At 36.9% G+C, this 18706-nt stretch overlaps 1 protein-coding gene across 1 annotated transcript; it reads right to left on the reverse strand.

The window, feature by feature from the left end:
- Nucleotides 1-5899: 5899 nt before the first annotated feature.
- On the reverse strand, nt 5900-18156 carry NTS (neurotensin; the record flags this gene model as incomplete). Its single annotated transcript, XM_082279984.1, has 4 exons — nt 5900-6046; nt 7500-7724; nt 13922-13983; nt 18096-18156. 4 exons carry the CDS (start codon nt 18154-18156, stop codon nt 5900-5902), a joined length of 495 nt encoding a protein of 164 aa, XP_082136110.1.
- Between the last annotated feature and the right edge of the window lie 550 nt (nt 18157-18706).

Genomic DNA, 18706 nt, shown 5'->3' on the forward strand with positions numbered 1-18706 from the left:
CATGAAGAAAATCTAATTTTTTCAAAGACCAGTTCCAGTTTACTTTCTTTCTGAGAATATAAAACTTTTATCTGTGAAAACAGTCTGAGAAAAGCTACCTACAAATATAGGTTTCTTGTTGCCTTTCAAGAATGAAATGAGCTTCTGCTTTATAATTTGGCCTTTACCTGGGAGCTAAGTTTTCCTCCGTTCTTTTTCATCTCCACTAAGAAGCGGTCCTCCTGTATGGACACCAGGATGTCTTCTAATTCTGAGACCAGTGCGACAAAATAATATTTACTTGCTTGAGACATGGATTCAAACCACAAACTTTCTCAAACCTGGGCAGATTGGTGTTGATTATCCCAAGATATCAACAGCAATCTATATTTCCGTCTTACTCAGTACTTACAGTTCAGGCTTACTGAATGATCCAACTGACTCTGACTTGAATATTTCTTGACCCTTTACCATGCACTCTCTCCTTTTCCTGATCAGCTTTCTTTAGTTGTTCCAGTTTCAGCTTAAAAGCTTTCAATTTGAAACATCTCAGTTCAAATCTGTTTTTCTAGATTCAAGGGAAGTGCTGGGAATGCTGGTCAGATGATTGCCCTTCGCAAACACTGATGGGAACCCACCCATTTTTTTCAAAATATCTTGTATCTTCTAGATTATACCAGCCTATTAGTTCTTAACTAACACTTTGATAGCAATACTTAATTCATTATTATATTATCTTTCCTCTTTTTCCCTGACTTTTCCCTCCCTTTTCTTCCTGCCTCCAAACACATACAAGCCATGTCTCAGCCAGCTCTGACACACTTTGGCTGGAGCCAGACAGAAGGAATAGCGAGTGAACATTCATTAAGTCCCTTATCTATCCACATTTTGCTTCCCATTTGTCTGTTCCCTTACAGCTCCTTTCAGTTCAACACTGTAACACAGGAGTCTGTAAAACCACAGAGGTAAAGTGGAAGTGCATGTGATATTTATAAAAAAACCCCAAATTGTAATGTTCTCAACTCCCTTGTTCTCTGTAGGCCAGGTCTTGTAATAGTTACTCTTAACTCCACTACCATGAAAAATCAGCCTTCAGTAAACAGACTTTTGAGGAGAATGGAAGCTATTTGCCAAGGATTTCTTCTTCGAAAGCAGCTGCAGTCTTAGCACTTCAGCACCTTTGCACACTAAAGACAACCATTAGAAATTTGTGTCATTGTTGCCTATTTCTGCAGCAATCAGCTGCAGAATACTATAATACCATGGTACTACAGTATTCTGCAGTTACATACTCCTCTAAGTTATACTTTATATGCTGCAAAATTCAGAATAATTTGAATAAACCCTTCATTTGTGGGTACATACACATATACCTTTGCTCTGTGTGGTGTTATTTTTTTTGATCCCTTCTTTTAAACAGAACAAAAGGCAAGTTGTCTTTTCCAAACAGCTCTTTATTTAAAAGATCATTATATAATATACCAAAACACAACTACTTCTACAGTATATGGTTATACAACTATCTTAAGGATTTGGTTGTACACAAACTAACCAAGAGATTTCACTCATGCAAGAGCTATTGAATAAACTATTTCTACAATCTTCTCTACATCTGCTAAAAAGTAAGAAGTATTTAATTTTTTTTTTTTTTTTTTTTAGGACAAGAATGATTGGGTTTTAAGCATAGAGATTATTCATTCAAAAATTTTGTCTTTTTGCATCCTAATAAAAGGCTTTAAGATATTAGATTAGGCTTTAAGATATTAGATTCTAGGAACTGTTGTTTTTAAGTACATATAAACAATAGACTTGGAAAAAAAAAAAAAGTGGAGGAATCATGTTATTCATTCCAGATAAAATGATATCCAAGTTGTATTGCTCTGTAAAAACTTTAAGAAAATAATCCACAATATAGCACATACTAATTCTTTTTTCTCTTTTCTTCCTTTCTTTCTTTCTTTTCTTTCTTTCTTTCTTTCTTGAGCTGGGAGATCAAACAGAAAAATGCTATTCCTTGGTAATTCAAGTCCAGTTTTTTACAGTCCCTCTTTTCCTTCTGTACAATGGAATGTGAGGCAACTCCTGAAACATCTCCATACACTCTCATCTACTTGGAAAAATCAAGTCTTAGTTGGGCAACTAAGAGTTCCTGAAGGCTTCGTTTCCCAATAGCTGACACTCTCCAAACATTACTGGGTGGCTCCCATGTCATTTTCCCATATTGCTACTTCAGAGCAGTCATTCAGTCAGACAAAGCTTGCCTGTTAATGAGGAATCACAAAGCTCTTTCTATTCTGCTGTCTGATTGGTTGGTCTGACTGACCCATTCAAGTATCCTGTATCTGGCTGATTTTTGAAATCTGGTCATGAACATTATGCTCCTGTGTGTGTTGTAATATGATGCTTGCTGGATGACAAGGTCAAGTTTCAGTAGAAATTAATATTAACAAACAAATATGTTTGAGTTCTTGTTGTTGACAAAGCTTAGATAGGTGATTCTAATGCTCCCTGGCAGCCCGGTAAATGGAAGGAAACAAAAATAATTTGACATATATTTATTAATTTATTTAGGTGTCAGGGATATTTACTTTTTTATCTATCTATTTATCTATCTATCTATCTATCTATCTATCTATCTATCTATCCATCTATCCTTTCAGGGTTTTTCAGCCTCACTCATGAGTTCTGACTGCTTACATATGGCAGCAATTAAAATCTCATTTTCCAAGTTCCTTGCAGAAGTCAGCCCCTCTTCCACTTTTTTTGGTTCCTGTAGAGGGAAGGGAAGGGAAGGGAAGGGAAGGGAAGGGAAGGGAAGGGAAGGGAAGGGAAGGGAAGGGAAGGGAAGGGAAGGGAAGGGAAGGGAAGGGAAGGGAAGGGAAGGGAAGGGAAGGGAAGGGAAGGAAAGGAAAGGAAAGGAAAGGAAAGGAAAGGAAAGGAAAGGAAAGGAAAGGAAAGGAAAGGAAAGGAAAGGAAAGGAAAGGAAAGGAAAGGAAAGGAAAGGAAAGGAAAGGAAAGGAAAGGAAAGGAAAGGAAAGGAAAGGAAAGGAAAGGAAAGGAAAGGAAAGGAAAGGAAAGGAAAGGAAAGGAAAGGAAAGGAAAGGAAAGGAAAGGAAAGGAAAGGTCTGTCTAAATTTATGAATTAATAAGTCTTTACATATTATGATAGCCTCCTCTGACTTGAACTTCATCCAGCACTCATTGCTGCTGCAAATATAGTGGCATGGATATTGCAGGCAATGCACAGTTATTGATAAGGCAGGTACCCTGAGGATCTCACTGAAAGAATGTGTGAAATAGAGAAAAATGTGCATACCCCTATTATTTTTCTGCCATCATCCAAAAATGAAGGCTAAAGAAAGGCTGCAATTTCGCAGCAGTGAGGCTATCAGGAGGTAGCAACAGCTAGAAGAGAGAAGAGATTTCAAGCAAGGAAGTCTCCCAGACTTCAAAATTTTCTTTAACGACTCTGAGCACCTGGCTTAATTCTATGGTGTGTGTTTTCTAGTATTTTAATACTGCAATGCTTGCTTTTCGTGAATGACCAATAAATTGAAAAGCCAGCACTGACTTTTTTAGCTTAACTCACCATATTATAATTGCGGTTTTTGTTTCCTCATCTAGTTCAGACTATCACTCTGAATGACATGTCTCTGACACCTCATTCAGAGACTGGGGACAATTGACAAGCTGTACTTTCCTGCCATGCTTTAAGCTCTGTCTCCACCAGTGACACGCAGTAGCTGGCTGAGTGTGGATTCACAGTCTGCTGAAAGGAAATGGGTTATTTAAAGCCATTTCCAGCCAGTCTGAGTAATCTGTTAGCTCTGCACTGCAAAGAACAAGTACATGGTCACAAGGTCACGTGGAACAACAGATGGGGGTGGAATAGTTAGTATCATCATTTTAGGTTATATGCCATTAACCTGAATGTCTCACGTACTTCCAAAATGAAACATGGAAGGGTGCTTGTTTCTGAAAAATTTACATTCTCTATCAGATGACAACCACATTGCCTTATCCTACTTTTTTTTTTTTTTTAGCTGTTTTACTCTTAAACTTAGCATGAGAGAAAAATATAAAGGCAACTTATTTCTTTTTGTCTTATTCTGTGAAAAAGTGATCTGAAGTTTCTTTTTATTTTTTCCTCAGGTACTACTAGCAAATTTTGGAACAAACTGTCTTGCTTTATTATTTCACACCAAAAGGTATTTTAGAATGAAAAATATCCATAATAAGACTAGGAATCTTACAGGTTTGTTGGAAAGAAGGTGTTTCTTAATGACTTGAGACCATGCTGGGTCTCCAGTCTAATTCAATGAGTTTTGCAAAAAAAGTAAAGGGTATGAGTTTACTTATTTAAGCAAAGCCCTTAAGCACATTAAGCATTTAAAACATTGGGGCTGAACATACTTAATTGCGTTGCTGTATTTGAGTCATAATGATTATTGCAATAATTAGTGCATGCTCATTTATTTCTTGTCAGTGCATGCATTTAATGGTTATTGAATTAATAAACTGATTAATAATATTTGCAGTGAGAAAAGGAAATATAATCAGCTTTAATATAGTGAAAATACATTTTACTTTAAAAACTCCATCCCTCCCCTTGCAACAAATTGTAACAAATTTGTGAGAGGATTTGAAAATTCTCCAAGTGTTTGGGGGTTTTGTTGAGTTATTGGTTGGTTGGGGCTTTTTTTGTGTGTGGAGGGTGGGGGAGGTTGTTTCTTTGTTTGGTTTGGTTTTTCAGTTTTTTCAGGGGTTGGGGACAGGGGGGTTGTGTCTATTTGTTGGAGGAGAATTGCTTTGAGGAAATATCTCAAACAGGGAACAGGCAAGTTTTCAAAAACAATGTCTGTCCCATTTTTGCCTCCTGGTCTGAGCATCCAGGCTTCACAGGCCTTGGACTATCCCTCAATTTTGATGGTTGTTGTGGCCCCCAGTCCTTTCAGACTGTTTTCTTCCTGATCAGAACCCTGAATCATTGAGATCCCAAATCTCATGCACACATCACAAACAGGGAACTGGAAAATGTGTAACTTTCAGGCAGCAATTGATTCCTCGTGGCTTGAAAACAATTTTTCCCATTCTGTGAACCTCCCTCTCTGTTAGCTTCCAAGACTGTCTTCAACTTTGAAACTTCCTGTTTTCTACAAATTTGTGGTGGGAGGGAAAGGAAATGCCTTTCAATAGTACCTTTAAGATGTTCTAATTTCAATTCATCTTTCAAATGCTTCACCAACTTTCTCGTGTAACCAGATTACTATTTTGACTTTTAAGAGTGATAGCGCTGGCATACGAATCAGCTTTTAGTTGTTTGGCTTTTTTCTGAGCATTCATAGATTAGAGGTCAAAAACTCAAAATTTACTTAAAAGCAAGCAATTTAAAACATTCATTTTGAAACTGCCATTTAATAGTTGATTGATATCATTCCCTTTCTTCCTTAGACCCATTCCCTAATAAATTAAACTGGACAAAACATAAAATACTCTGGCAGTTCTTACTCCTATGTTATTCAAAAAATTTGCAAACATTTACATGTTCGAGGTGTCCCATTAAGAAATTGTAAGATTCTCAGTAGGATTTATGGACAGTATCAATATACTTGGTGTTATGTCAGTGTGCTTTATAAAATTCAAAAAGACTACAAGATTGTTTGAAAGCATGTTGAAATCCCAGTTTTGTACAATACATCATGCTTAAAAACTAGTTTTATTCGCAAATGTATTAGTCCAATTAATCTCAAGTAGGAAAAATTCACAATCAAGAAACAGCAATTGCAAAAAAGACACAGCTATGTTATCATCTTGATTTTCCATAGTATATTTTCACACAAGTATGATTTTAGATTTAGATAAGATAACCATAACGCACAGTTACCTATAAACTAAATATACATTGTTTTCTTCTGCTGCATCAGTAATAGGAACTTCTCTTGAGTATATATGGTCTTCTAGCCTTGTTGACATGTAGCTGCCGTTTCAGAATATAGGGATTTTTTCTCTTCATGATTTCCTTTTCTTGGCTTGTATTCTCTAGATCAAAAGCGTCTTGCTGAAGTAACTGTAGGATGCAAGAAGAGACACACTGTTATCAACTTTTTTTTTGTAATGAAGATTAAAAACTCCTCAAAATGGTTATACAATATTATTTTAATATCTGCCACCAAGAAAAATCTTTACTATATTAGCTGCAGAATCAATAAAAAACAAAAAAACCAAACTCAAGACACAAACCTAAAATCAGGCTAAAGATGAGCTGAGGCCTACAGAAGTGATATTTAAATTCCACTGAAACAAATTAGATAATTGGTTTTGATCAGAGAGGAAAATTGGTATATCCTCTTTGGACTAAGACTCAAATTGGCTGAAAGCTTCCTAATGACTATCACTCTGCTATCACACATTTAGGTTAAACACTTACATGCACTGCTTGCTGGTTTCATCTTTCGAGAAATATTTTAATCTACAACTTCCTGCAAAGCAGGGAACTGTGTTTAAGACATATGGGTTATTGCATATTTGGTTCTATGGTAGCTCCTTTACAGTAAAAGATGCACAGATTAAGAGAATCTTCAGAAAACTGTGGTTCTCAAAGACATTGCAGTCTTTTGCATGGACCATCCCAGCTGATATGAGGATTGTGAATAAGACCATATATACAGTGTTATGACTCAGCAAATAAAACCCCCACCAAACTAGAAAGAGGATCTGGATTCAGCCAAACTGTGCAGGAGCCTGAGACAGATGAAGAAATTTGGTTTACTGGATAGTGGGTAGTGACACTGAGACATCTTTTTTCACCACACAAAGCAGCTTTTAGTGTAATATCTAAAAATGCAAGTGGATTGTGCCTAGTATGCTTCTCTGTAATCACTGTAATTGCTGTAGTAAAATAAACATCACAAATGGCCTATAAACAATTTAAGAGCAGCAATCTTCATAAAATCACAATGTCAACTACCAGGGCCCTCTTTAGGTATTTGGGAAAAAAAAGCAGCAGTTACCTTGCTGCCAGTTTCCTAGCAATGATAAGAGAACCAGAGTGCCTAGTAAAATGATATGTACACATGGGCATGTATCCCTGCATTTTGAATCCAGTTTGCCTTAGGGTCTTAAAACAGAAACACTGACTACATTTATTTATGCTTCAATAGATCTGTAGTAACTTCATGGCTGGTAAGCAGATATTAATTATGTGTTCTGGCATAGTGATGACTTTCATGTGTTTGTTTTGTTACCTGGAATGGCTACAAAAAGTGGAGAAAGTATGTAGTTAAGAAAAATTCTCATTTATCCATGGGTCATTGTAAGAAACTTACACTCAGGTCATCATAAACTTCACTAATTCACAACTCTTACTGAAAGTGGCGTATTAGAGGTATTACAGAATATAAAAAAGGGAAGGAAAGCTCCAACAATGTGATGGGGGGTTACATGGATATGGATTTTTACAACATCATTACAGACCCTCAGACTTTAATAGTAGTAAAAACATGCATTTGTGACTGTTTTACCTCCCAATGCTGAAAGGCTCTGCTGTGGCAAACTTTTTGGAGTTGATACACTGTCAGCATTGCTTCCAAACTGAAGCCATCCAGAGCAGCAGGGAACTGTCTTCCTGGAACCAGATCCTCCTCATCTACCTCTACTGTTTCCCCCATTTGGTTGTTTATGTTGTTGACAAGATTGCAGACATTTAGCAGGGTCATTTTCCAGTAAGGAAGTTTTGCTCTGTTAATCTGAAAATAAAAACACCCACAATTTAAAGTGGTTTGGGTTTTTTGTAATCATGTGCTACATTCAAACATTTTGTTAGAAACAAGTTTATGTTTCTGAAGTGTTTTTCACCTGGTCAACTTTTAGACAATAATTAGAGTGCTGAACTTAGGACAACTCATTTATTACATATGCCAAGTCTGCTTCCTTGCAGCCTTGCCCCCCAGGTAGATATACATGATGAAAAGACTAAACTGCTACCAAACCAGAATGGCAGCATTTCATAGTCATTCTGCACAGGTGTAAACAAAAAACACAGATGAGAATGAATATAATATAAATTACAGGTGTAAATAAGGATAATGATTCAAACCCACTGGATAAATTCCCAGTTCAGGAATCCAAGCTGGATGCCTGTGGTTAACTAGACGCTCCTCCCTAGTTCAGAACAAATACCAGTCATTTAAAAATTCCCTGAAAAAAGGAATGGAGTCCCTGCTTCAGGACAAGCTGTCTGACGAGTCTGGGTCTGAAGTTACAGAATCTGTAAGCCCCAGGAGTTTTGGATGCTGGCAAGTGAAGAGCCTGGGAGATGTTAATTGAAGGTCTACAGGCTTAGGAAGATGGAGCAGAGATAAAACATAGCTGTGAAAACAAAGTATTTTTAATTTGGTAACTGGACTGAAAAACTGAGACCAGCTGTATTTAGGTGGTCCATAATGAACCTGTCCAGAGATGTTACAGAAAAAAATAAGGAAATTTTACCATGGCTTGTCCCAAATTTTGCTTGTTCCAGTATCTTGCATTATGTATGAGCTTTTAAACCATTTTAAAGAAATGCTGATAACCATGACTTTTACTTTTCTACTGGTATTGTTTTTCCAAGCAGTGGTGGCAGTAGTCTTCTTCCATTTTGATTATCAATAGGAAAAAAGTAAGTTTAAAACTTAATTCCTCCGCCATTTACTGCTTTTCATGATTTTGCCATTTTCTTCATTCTCCACTATTATTTCTTCTGCATTGTATTTCCTTTTAGTGCTGAGTACAGAAATTAGTTTCCTTAAACTAGAACTGGTGACATAGAAATCTCCAATCAAGAACCAAAAAGCAAATTCCTATTTATTCCTGAGAAGGATTTCCTTGCTGTGCACACTAGGGTTAGACCTTACCTATGAACTGAAGTGTAGTTGCTTCTTTTCCTGGGTGTAGGAAGTTAAATATAGGTATTACACTAACACAGACATTGCCTTTCACACATACTTGAGAGCATTTATTGAGAGTGTGGATGCAACATCACATAATCTGTTTCTTTAGAGCATCTTCCTAACAAAGGTGCAAAGATTTGCAAGATTTTTGTATATTCATCACATTTTACTAATTTTTTAAGGGAAAAGAAAGAAAATTGAGAGAAATGAGGCAGAAACAAGAAAAGTTGGCATCACTCTTAGCATTAGTTACAAAACATTTCCTTTTGGCCACGATCATTACTCCAACATACATCTGATACATGCATGCCTTTCAAAATCAGAATGATTTAGTCCTTTAATGAAACTGCTGTGCATTCTCAGATTCCTGACAGCATGTGGAAAAAATAAGATTACTTTGTTTTGAGTCTAAGAAAAACAAATCTGAAACCTTATTTGGAAGCTTGTAATTGGTTCTGCATCACTTACTTTGAGCTCATCTGTTGTCCCAACTAAGTGCCCCAGGTAGTCTATGAAATTATTTGAAAAGATGTGACAGTTTCAAAATATAATTAATCTCCGTGCAGAATATCTGATTTTACTAACAGAAGTTAAACTAGGAAAAAGACCAAATGTCCAACGCAATTTCAAAATGTTCTTTGGTCTGTTTTAATGTATTTTTGAAATATAAAAATATGGAGCTTTCCATGACAAATGACGAGGCTTCCCCAGTTCACTTTTCTCTCCTGGGTATACAAAAGAAATGTGAGCTATCACTGCAACAGCTAAATTGCAATGGAGCATAAAATCCAGAGGCAGTGCTACATGAGTGAGTGAGACTTCTAAGTTAAGCAAGAACAAAAAATATTGCAGTGGATGGAAACAGAAGAGAAGAGTAAAAGATAGGGAAATTTGTCATGCCTTGTGTAATTTATAGAATCTTTTTGATCTAAAGTTACTACTTATGTCAACCTGATGCACATCTATGCATAAAGGAACTTTCCTCTCTGCATTAGCAAAATACTTAAATAGCAGACTTCCTTAGGTGAAAATTGTCTTAGCTCCTACTTATGAAGTTAGGAGAAAACAATTTTGCAGTGCTGTCTGCAAGCTTCTAACAAACTTTTTTTGTTACAGGAGTCTCATTCCTATTAATACCACGCATATATCCCCTCAAAGTATTTTTACTTTGGTACACCTTCTGACTTACACTGCTCCCGACTTACACTGTTCCAATCAACAATTCAGTCCAGAGTGAATTTTGAGGTTTTCTAACTGAACATGGAGTTTTCCAGGTCGTGTCCAGTCACTGAACAGAGCAGTCATGTTATCTTTCTGCTCCACTATTACAGCAAGCATTAAAATCAGATTGCTTTGCTTTTTAGGTTATGAAAAATATCTGAGGCCGCTATCCTAAAGGTCTGTAAAAAAACAGTTTATGATAATCCAAATGTTCAGGTCAATTTAAAATATTTAATATATTTCATACTATATATGATATATTTTTGTATTTTATATATTTATATATTTTCCATACAGGTCTAAGCAATGTCAACTACAGTAGCTCAACACATATTTTGGAAAACACCTATACAATAGAACAAGGAATCCTTATCTGGCAAGATGGAACTAATTTTTTTAAGAGTGACTTGAAAAATATCTGGGAATGATTTGAAGGAACAAAAGACACTGCAGTATGAACTAGAATTTAAAAGGTACTAACGCTGAAGTTAATATGATGTTTGTATTTCCACTGTTGAACTTCTTTGTGAAATAAGAATTGGATATATAATTTCTCACACTTTATGTATCTTGAAAGAGAAATTAAGATCATCTAAGAAACTGAAATAAGCTTATTTCCTTCTTTGACAACAGGCTTGTCCTATGCAAGACAAAAGAGATTCCCAAGTTATAATTTATATTATATTTTTGTGTCTAGTTGAATGATATCCCTGATAGTTTGCTTAAGATACTTCTTTTGTTATAGTTCATACATCCCAAACGCTATTTTTCTTCAGGAAAAAAGTTATCTGTTTTTTATATTTTTGTCTTTATTTAGTAAAAGCAGATAAAAAGCAAAGTTATAATGAAGTAAAAATCCCAAGCTATGGAACTTTTAGTGTAGGATCTCTACAATTCCTTCCCACAATAGTAGTTGAATTTTGTTCAGATTGTAACCATAGAAATAATAAAAATACTCTCTGTCTTTAATCAGATATAGCATTGAGTTTTGTTAAAGCAAAACTACTTCCATGGTGTTTATTAATGCCTGTAAATTTAATTAATTTTTATGTGATGACTGAGTCAGGAAGTCAGTAACTCCCAGGTAGCTGTAGGTACCTCCTTGTCCTAGGCAGCTCCTCTGACAATGAGGCTAAACTCTCTGGGCAAATACAGTCATAAATAGGCACCCTACAGCAATGAAAAGCTCAGGGGGTCCATGACTTCAGAAAATTAATGTCGGGTGGGATCCAAAGGTGGAGTCTGGGGATGATATATTCTCCAAGGAATACTTTTGTTTTACTTTCTCTTTTCCTCTAACTAACATAGTCTCGATCTTTTTTGAGTTCAAAACATTCTTCATGAAACTAGTGATTTCAGGCAAACATTTAGGAAGCTGGAAATAGCGTTATCTCTTTGACATGAATAGATTTTTCTATTTAAAACAAAAGAGAGACAGGAGATAACTGTCCATGTATTTTTGACAAGTCAGGTTTTGTTGTTTTACCAGATCTTCCAAATGGCTTTTCAGATTTTATCTTAGAAAAAAAGACAGATAAAGCATTTTAAGGGTTGTTTGATCCTTGTATCTTCATTGAGATGCAACAGCAGGGAAGGATGACAAACTGTATTAAGTGTCGAAGACAGGTTGCAATAAGCATGAACACACTTCTTTAAGGATGGAGAGTGATCCAGCATAGAGGTGACTTTAAAGAGCAACTTGAAAAGGGCCAGAAGGCACTGGACAGCTGTCTGTGAAGTTAAAGGCATACAGCAATTCTTCCCATAATACTGGATAGACTACTGAATGTTGCAAAAGATGTGTGCTTAAACCCTAGCTGTAGTCTTGATACTATAGTTCACAAGTGCCTACTTAGGTAGATTTTTTTCTATCAAATACTTAAACCTACACATGATAATCCATTTTGCTGCACTTTAAGATCTCAGGTTTCATAAACAGTACTTTTTTTCCCTTCTTAATCCTGTGTAAATTACTTGGATTTCCTTTGCTGATTACCAAGTCAGTGTCAAATACAATTAATGCAATTTAACAGTAATTGCCCTCAAATGGAACCAGATCTCAGGCACAACACAGGTATTGCACATACCATCTTCAAATTTGTCTATCACACCAGAACCATAATTTGTTGTAATGAGGGTTAAAATCTAGCAGGGGACAACAGAAAAAAAATGATTTCAGTAATGAATGGAATAGTGATATGACTCTTGCAGAAGAGTTGATGCACGGTTTTGTGTTTCCACAGTGTCTTACTTTGATGTCAAGAGACAACATATATTCAACTAATGAACTCTAGATGGTGATTTAAGACAGTACAGTGCAGAATTAAAGCAGTGTCTATAACATGAATCTATTGCTTCTGTCAGCTTCAAGTGTCAGTTGACTTGTGGTAAATACCATAAGGATGCTGAATAGCAAGCTACATGACACAAAACAACATAAGAGCATTATGGCAAACATCATGACATTATTAACTGGTGCAATATGTTTGTGCATTTGGAGTTACCTGAGCTTGTGTTCTGTGGTGAGAGGGAGGAAAAGATGGAAGTTATGTTCACAGATCCAATAAAGTCAGTAGCAGAAATACCAACAGCTGCAGGGTTTTCTTCCAGGGCATACTATGCTTTGCCACACAGAAAAAAACCCTATTTTTTTCAGCCTCCTACATTTAAATATGTCTCAGAGAAAGAGTAGTTACTAAATCTTTCTGTACCTTACAGAAGTGAGCAGAAAACAGGTTTATTTGTAATCTAAGGTTAACTATCATGCCAGTAAAGAACACTGAAATCTAAGGACTGCCAGACAGATAAAGAAAATGCATTTTCTGGCCTCATACTTCTTCTAGTCTATCCAATAATCCCGTGGAAAAGGTCACATATATGTAAATACAGTATATGTAGAAGTCTTCCTGGCAGGTTTTGTCCTTAACCTTCAACTAGTCATTTGTTTATGAAAATTTGTATTTTGGGGGAGAATTTTTTTTTATTTCTCATTTTATTTTCCGTTACATTTAAGTACCACTTAAACTTTTTTTGAATAATGAATTAAAATATTCATTCTTAAACCCATAGTACTGGTTTCAGAATTTGTTCTTTACTATATTGCTGAAGATATATCAGACATATATATTTCTTAGATAATTTATGGAAGATAATAGTGTTGAGAAAGTGTCTATCAGCCTGTCCAACACATAAGTGCAATACTTGCTGCTTCACTTTGTCAATATGAGGTTCTAACTGAATTTTTATCTATTCATATAAAATAACATAACTATTATTCACAGTCTGGAAACTTGTCAAGGAAATGCCATTTACCAAGTCAGTATTTTCACAGTCATGTCCCCATGTTCCTGTACTAGCACTATGATTAAAAGCCTAAATCAAAATAGGCATATGTATTAACAATTTTTGTTTTATGGCTGTCTTAATTTTATATGCACATAGGAAGAGTTCTGCATAAAAATAGCACTTATAGATTTGACTCAAGGTTAGCATAGCTTTCATCGGGCATAATCTTATTGGAAACACGTTTCCTCATATAAATTTACATCTCTGTATGCAACATAGTTTTGACAGTTTAATGAAAGTACCAGTGTTAAAACTGAGGAAGACATTTAGTGTGCCACATCAACACCTTTAAATTTCCTTTGAACTGGAGAAAATCTTGCACCAAAGTAAAACCTAACACTGAACTTCTCTGTCTAGACCATAGGTTATTACTTTGTGCAAAGACTTTGGGTTTGTAATGAGAATTCATTTGCTCCCTCCCTGTCAGGTAAAGGAAGAAAAATAATTACCTTTGATGTGTACATATTGGTCAATAAATCTGCTTCTAATGCTTTCATTTCCTCTTCTGAATCTGGGAATAAACCAGAAACATATGTTTATTATTTGATCATAAATCATGGACATTTCAATTCAGTACAAAGAACTTAGATATTAAAATGAATTTTAAAAAATAAAAACACAAACACAACCAGCAGTGACCTAGAGGGACTGTGAGGATTCTTCAGTTAGCAGCAATATTATGTTAAAAGAAATACTCAGTACCTTTTTGAAGCATGATCAAGCTCATTGAAGTGAATGAAACTGTTCATTTATCTTAGTTTCATAGCAGAAAGGCTCATTAACTACAATTCTTTCAGAATAAAAAAACTACTTTAATATTCTTCATTATTTTCATAATAAATATTTGTCATGTTTGCTTACTTTGGAAGAAAATTTTGAATATTTCTTTTCAAATATTTATTTAGGTAGTAATTATTTAGGTAAATGACAGTTATGATTACTTGATTGATAATCAATAGTATTGATTATTCTTAAATTAAGGGTATTTTTACTGATATGAGGGAATTGACCTTTATCAGTTTATGATACAAGCTCTTGACAATGTATATAGAAAAAGAAAGTATTCTGACTGGAAGTTTAGGGATTTTCTTTACTGACTTAATTGACCTTTGCCAGCTCAGTAGACTTGCAAGACCTGTGATTTGGTAAATAGGGTAAAAATTGCTGTAGAAAGAGAAAACACACAAACACATTTCTACACACAGCATCACAAGATGAAGATGAGAATCACAATGAAGATCTGGTGCTGTGATAGCAGTAATCACAGCTCAAAGGAAAAAAAGTAAGGAATCAGATAAGTCTTTAGGTGAAATAGAGTTCCACATAGCTTTTACCTTTCCTGGAATACCAACAGTCTGAAACCAAACAATACACTAGTATTTCAAACCATAATAAACCAAAATATATTCCATATTCATATAGGTCATACCTCACTTTCTTTAAAATAATCAGTGCTGTGGGCATGTAAGACCCTACCACTGAATCTGTGGATAGGTTCTGCCTGTGCCTTCATTTCAGGGATCATCACCATGTTATGTCCCTACCTTTCACAGAACATGAGACTGTAAGGGACCAAAAGCATGTGCCAATGTGTCACAGGTTTCTGTCAGCACAGAAGCCACCCATTACAAAATCAATCATGTTCAATCTTTATAAATCTCACCACTACTGTCACTTTGCCTCTTCTTTAAGAAATTCGTCTAACCTATCAATGCTTACTCACTTGCTTCTGATTTCAAGTCTAATTTATTTCCAATTACAAATGTATCCATCGTTTGCAAATAAATTCCTACACTGTAAGTGACACCTTTCTATTTGTGATATTTACCTATCATGTATTTAATGTGAGGAATCACCTCTCTTCCCAGCTTAGTGTTTTTGTGTGTTTTTGTGCAACAGGATTAGCAAACATGTGCAAGATCACTGTGTCTTTTTGGTCAAAAACCATTGTCCTGGAAATCCCATAAATGCTTAATTGAAAGGCTATGCCCAGATTTATTGGACTGTCATCTATTCTCCTTCCTTGTAATAGCCTTGTATTCCCCAACTCATCAGAGCAGCCCTCCTCTGTCCTGGATGTGTTCCCAAGAGAGAACAGCATAGTACAGTTTGGTTCAGAAGCCTCAGTACTTAACCACCTTAATGCTTACCATTAGCTACAGTGAGTAGCTCTCTTACATGGTTTTTTTGGTTTTGTTTGTCTTTTGTGCCTGAAAAACCACAAAAATCAGGCTAGATAACAAGATAAAGTCTTTTATTCCTCAGATTTCCAACAGCTGTGCTTTGGTTAAAAAGCAGCTTTTAACAGGAATTTCTATTATTTCCTAAGCCACTGCATTTTGTATTATGGCACTGGTTCTCATGCCTATTATTTAGGTCACGAGAAACTTGTGTGTGTTACACATATCCCCTTCCTCTGTAGGGATGCTCCTGTTCAGCTCTGCATTACCAACACAGTACATTCATTCATTATTTTTATCATTGGAGCTATTGCATTTGACTTGTTGTAATGCTGATCTACATCCAGTCCTATTTAAGGTTTACAAATTTCACATTAAATAGGACTAGTTGTAGACCAGTCAGCAAGTCCCTAGCAACTAATTTCCAACCTGAAGCTTTTCAGCCCTTTCGGCAGTAATGGCTGTCAGTTTTATCAGCTTTAACATTAGCCAAAGTCCTGCTGGCAGCACAAGATCACCTCAGCTGAATTTCTACCAATGACAGCATCTCCTGTGTGCAGGTGACCACACACACAATGACAGCATCATAATTTGAGTTGTCCTGGATCACACCAGCTGAGAAAAATAAAAGGACTTGTGCCTGGTTAGCATCTGGATTTAGTTTCTATAAAGGATGGAAGATAGCTTCCACACATTGAGGCTGGAAGATAGCTGCAGACACGAAAGGTAGAAAGGAAGGCATTAAGAAGCATTTGAATTGAAAGCATAAATCTAGAGGACATTATTTAAGAGTCAAGATTCCTTGAGTGAAGAATAAAGCAAGGCTTGGAGGGAGAGAAGGAAGCATATTCAGGTAATTCAGGAGTGAAAAGAGATGGAAGAGGAGCAAAAGCATAAAAAGAACAGACTCTCAGAGAGCAATGTATAAAAAGCCTAGTTACACATTACTGCTAAAATCAGGGAGAAATTCACATAGTTTGAGGTATTCTTGATTCTATGGACAAGAAAAATAGTTTCTATTCATATATTCACATTTTACGGAACAATTACATTCTACAGGTATACACTTTTGCCTGAGGGCAAATATTTTCAAAAGAAAATTTAACAATCATTTTCTTTATGACATAACTGTCCATAGTAGTTACAAATTATTTGGGCCCCTTCACATAAGCTTCTCTGTGGCATTTCTCATTTAAAAATAATTTCAAATTTTCAAGCAAATAAACCATCATGTTAGTGCCACCTACAATTTGGCTTCTGGGTTTTTTATTTTAAGAACCTATTTTAATTCCTGCTTAAATGTTTTACTTTAATGGGCTTTCCATTCAGGCTCTGTGAAGAGTTGAATTTGAAACTACTTCACTGAAACTACTAGTCAGGAATTTGTTTGAAAAGCTTAAAAATTACATGGAGAGAAAAAAAATGTTAAGCTTTTTCACTAAGATCATGAGTTCTCTATAATATAGAGAACAATTACATTTAAACTGTAATAAAATGCAGGTATTATGTGGTTTACATTTTTTCTCCTGCAGGGGAATACAAATTGGAAACATTCATCTAAAGTGAGAATTAGGAATTCTGAGTCCTCCTGAATGTTAAAGTTGAAAAATGAAGCTGTTTGTAAATTTACCCATTAAATTTAGTGGAGTTAAAAATCAAAGTAGTTTTCAAGTTAGTTAAGACTGGATTTTGCAGACTATTCTGCTTCATGTCTGTGTGGGTACACCTGTTTAACCATCACCATAACTCTATTTTGTCATAAACTTAGAGCATAAATGGCAGATGCTTAAGATGTGTCATCTTCCAAAGAAGCAGGCAATGCATTTTAATATATGGTCCTCCTTTTGAACTTTCTAAAGCAGCTGCTCTTGGAGAATAAATGCATTTACATTACCCTTCTTACTGTGTGATCTACCTGTGCTTCAGTATTTTTTGGTCATAATTTTAGACCAGTTGTTAGCAACTTTTTCTCCAGATAATAAGTTATATTTCTCTCTCTAAACAGTGACCAAAGGTCATACATATTCATGTTGATTTGTATTGCAGCAGCTATTCATATGAGTTGCAGAAATTACAATTTGTATCATAATTTGGAAATACATCATATTCAATGAACCATAGCACAACCGAGCAGATGGTCTGCACTGATTTGTATTTCCAATGACTAGTCTACACTAATTGCCACGGTATGGATGCTGTGAGGAGGAATGGCTTCTACGAAGGGAGAAAGTTAGGGAAGTGATATAAAAATATGATGCTGGCCAGAGCCCGTTATCAGAGCCAGCTCCCGGGCACCTAATGGACACAGCCGGCAGAGCCCGAAGCGACCGCACTTCCTTCCTTTAGGTCCCGGCTCCGGGAGCGACTCAGCGCCGAGCGGTCAGAGGGGCTCCGGGCCGGGCGGTGCGGGGCGCGCCCGGCGCAGGCGGCGGCGGGGACTTACCTGAGCAGAGGCTGCAGGAGGCCAGGGCCAGCAGCACCACGCACACCAGCTGGACTCTCATCCTTGCCGCGCCGCCCTCTAGAAAGTAAAGTCCATAAATCCTAGGGAGAGACGGAGAGAGAGACAGAGACAGAGAGACAGAGACAGACAGACCCCCGCCGCTCCTCGCCCTCCGCACGCGTGCTGACGGGCGGCTGCAGGCACCAGACGGGGGACCCAGACCCTTGCCCAACTATATAAGCCGCGGGGTGATGTCACGGCGGTGTCGACATCGCCTCCTGAAGAAGCTCCCTCCCTCTTCCCCCCTCCTCCCGCTGCCCCCTCCCGCTGCCCCCTCCCCGCGCTCCGCGCCCGCCGCCGCTGACGCCACTCTCCGCCTGACGCACGCGGAGCCCCGCGGGGCGCGCAGCGAACCCCCGCACCCACGGCCGCGAGGCGCGCCCGGCACGGCTCTTCCCCAAGGGGAACTATCCTGGGATTTTATTATTACTATTATTTAAAAAAAAAAAGTTTCCGCAGGTGCTCGTCCCCCGGCGCGGGGCTAGGGGTGGGAAGCGACCGCGCCGCCGTCCTCGTGCGGTTGACGCCCTTTGTCTTTCATCTGTAGAACC

Source organism: Coloeus monedula (genome assembly GCF_965178545.1).
Source record: "Coloeus monedula genome assembly, chromosome: 4".
In the NCBI taxonomy this organism is placed as follows: domain Eukaryota; kingdom Metazoa; phylum Chordata; class Aves; order Passeriformes; family Corvidae; genus Coloeus; species Coloeus monedula.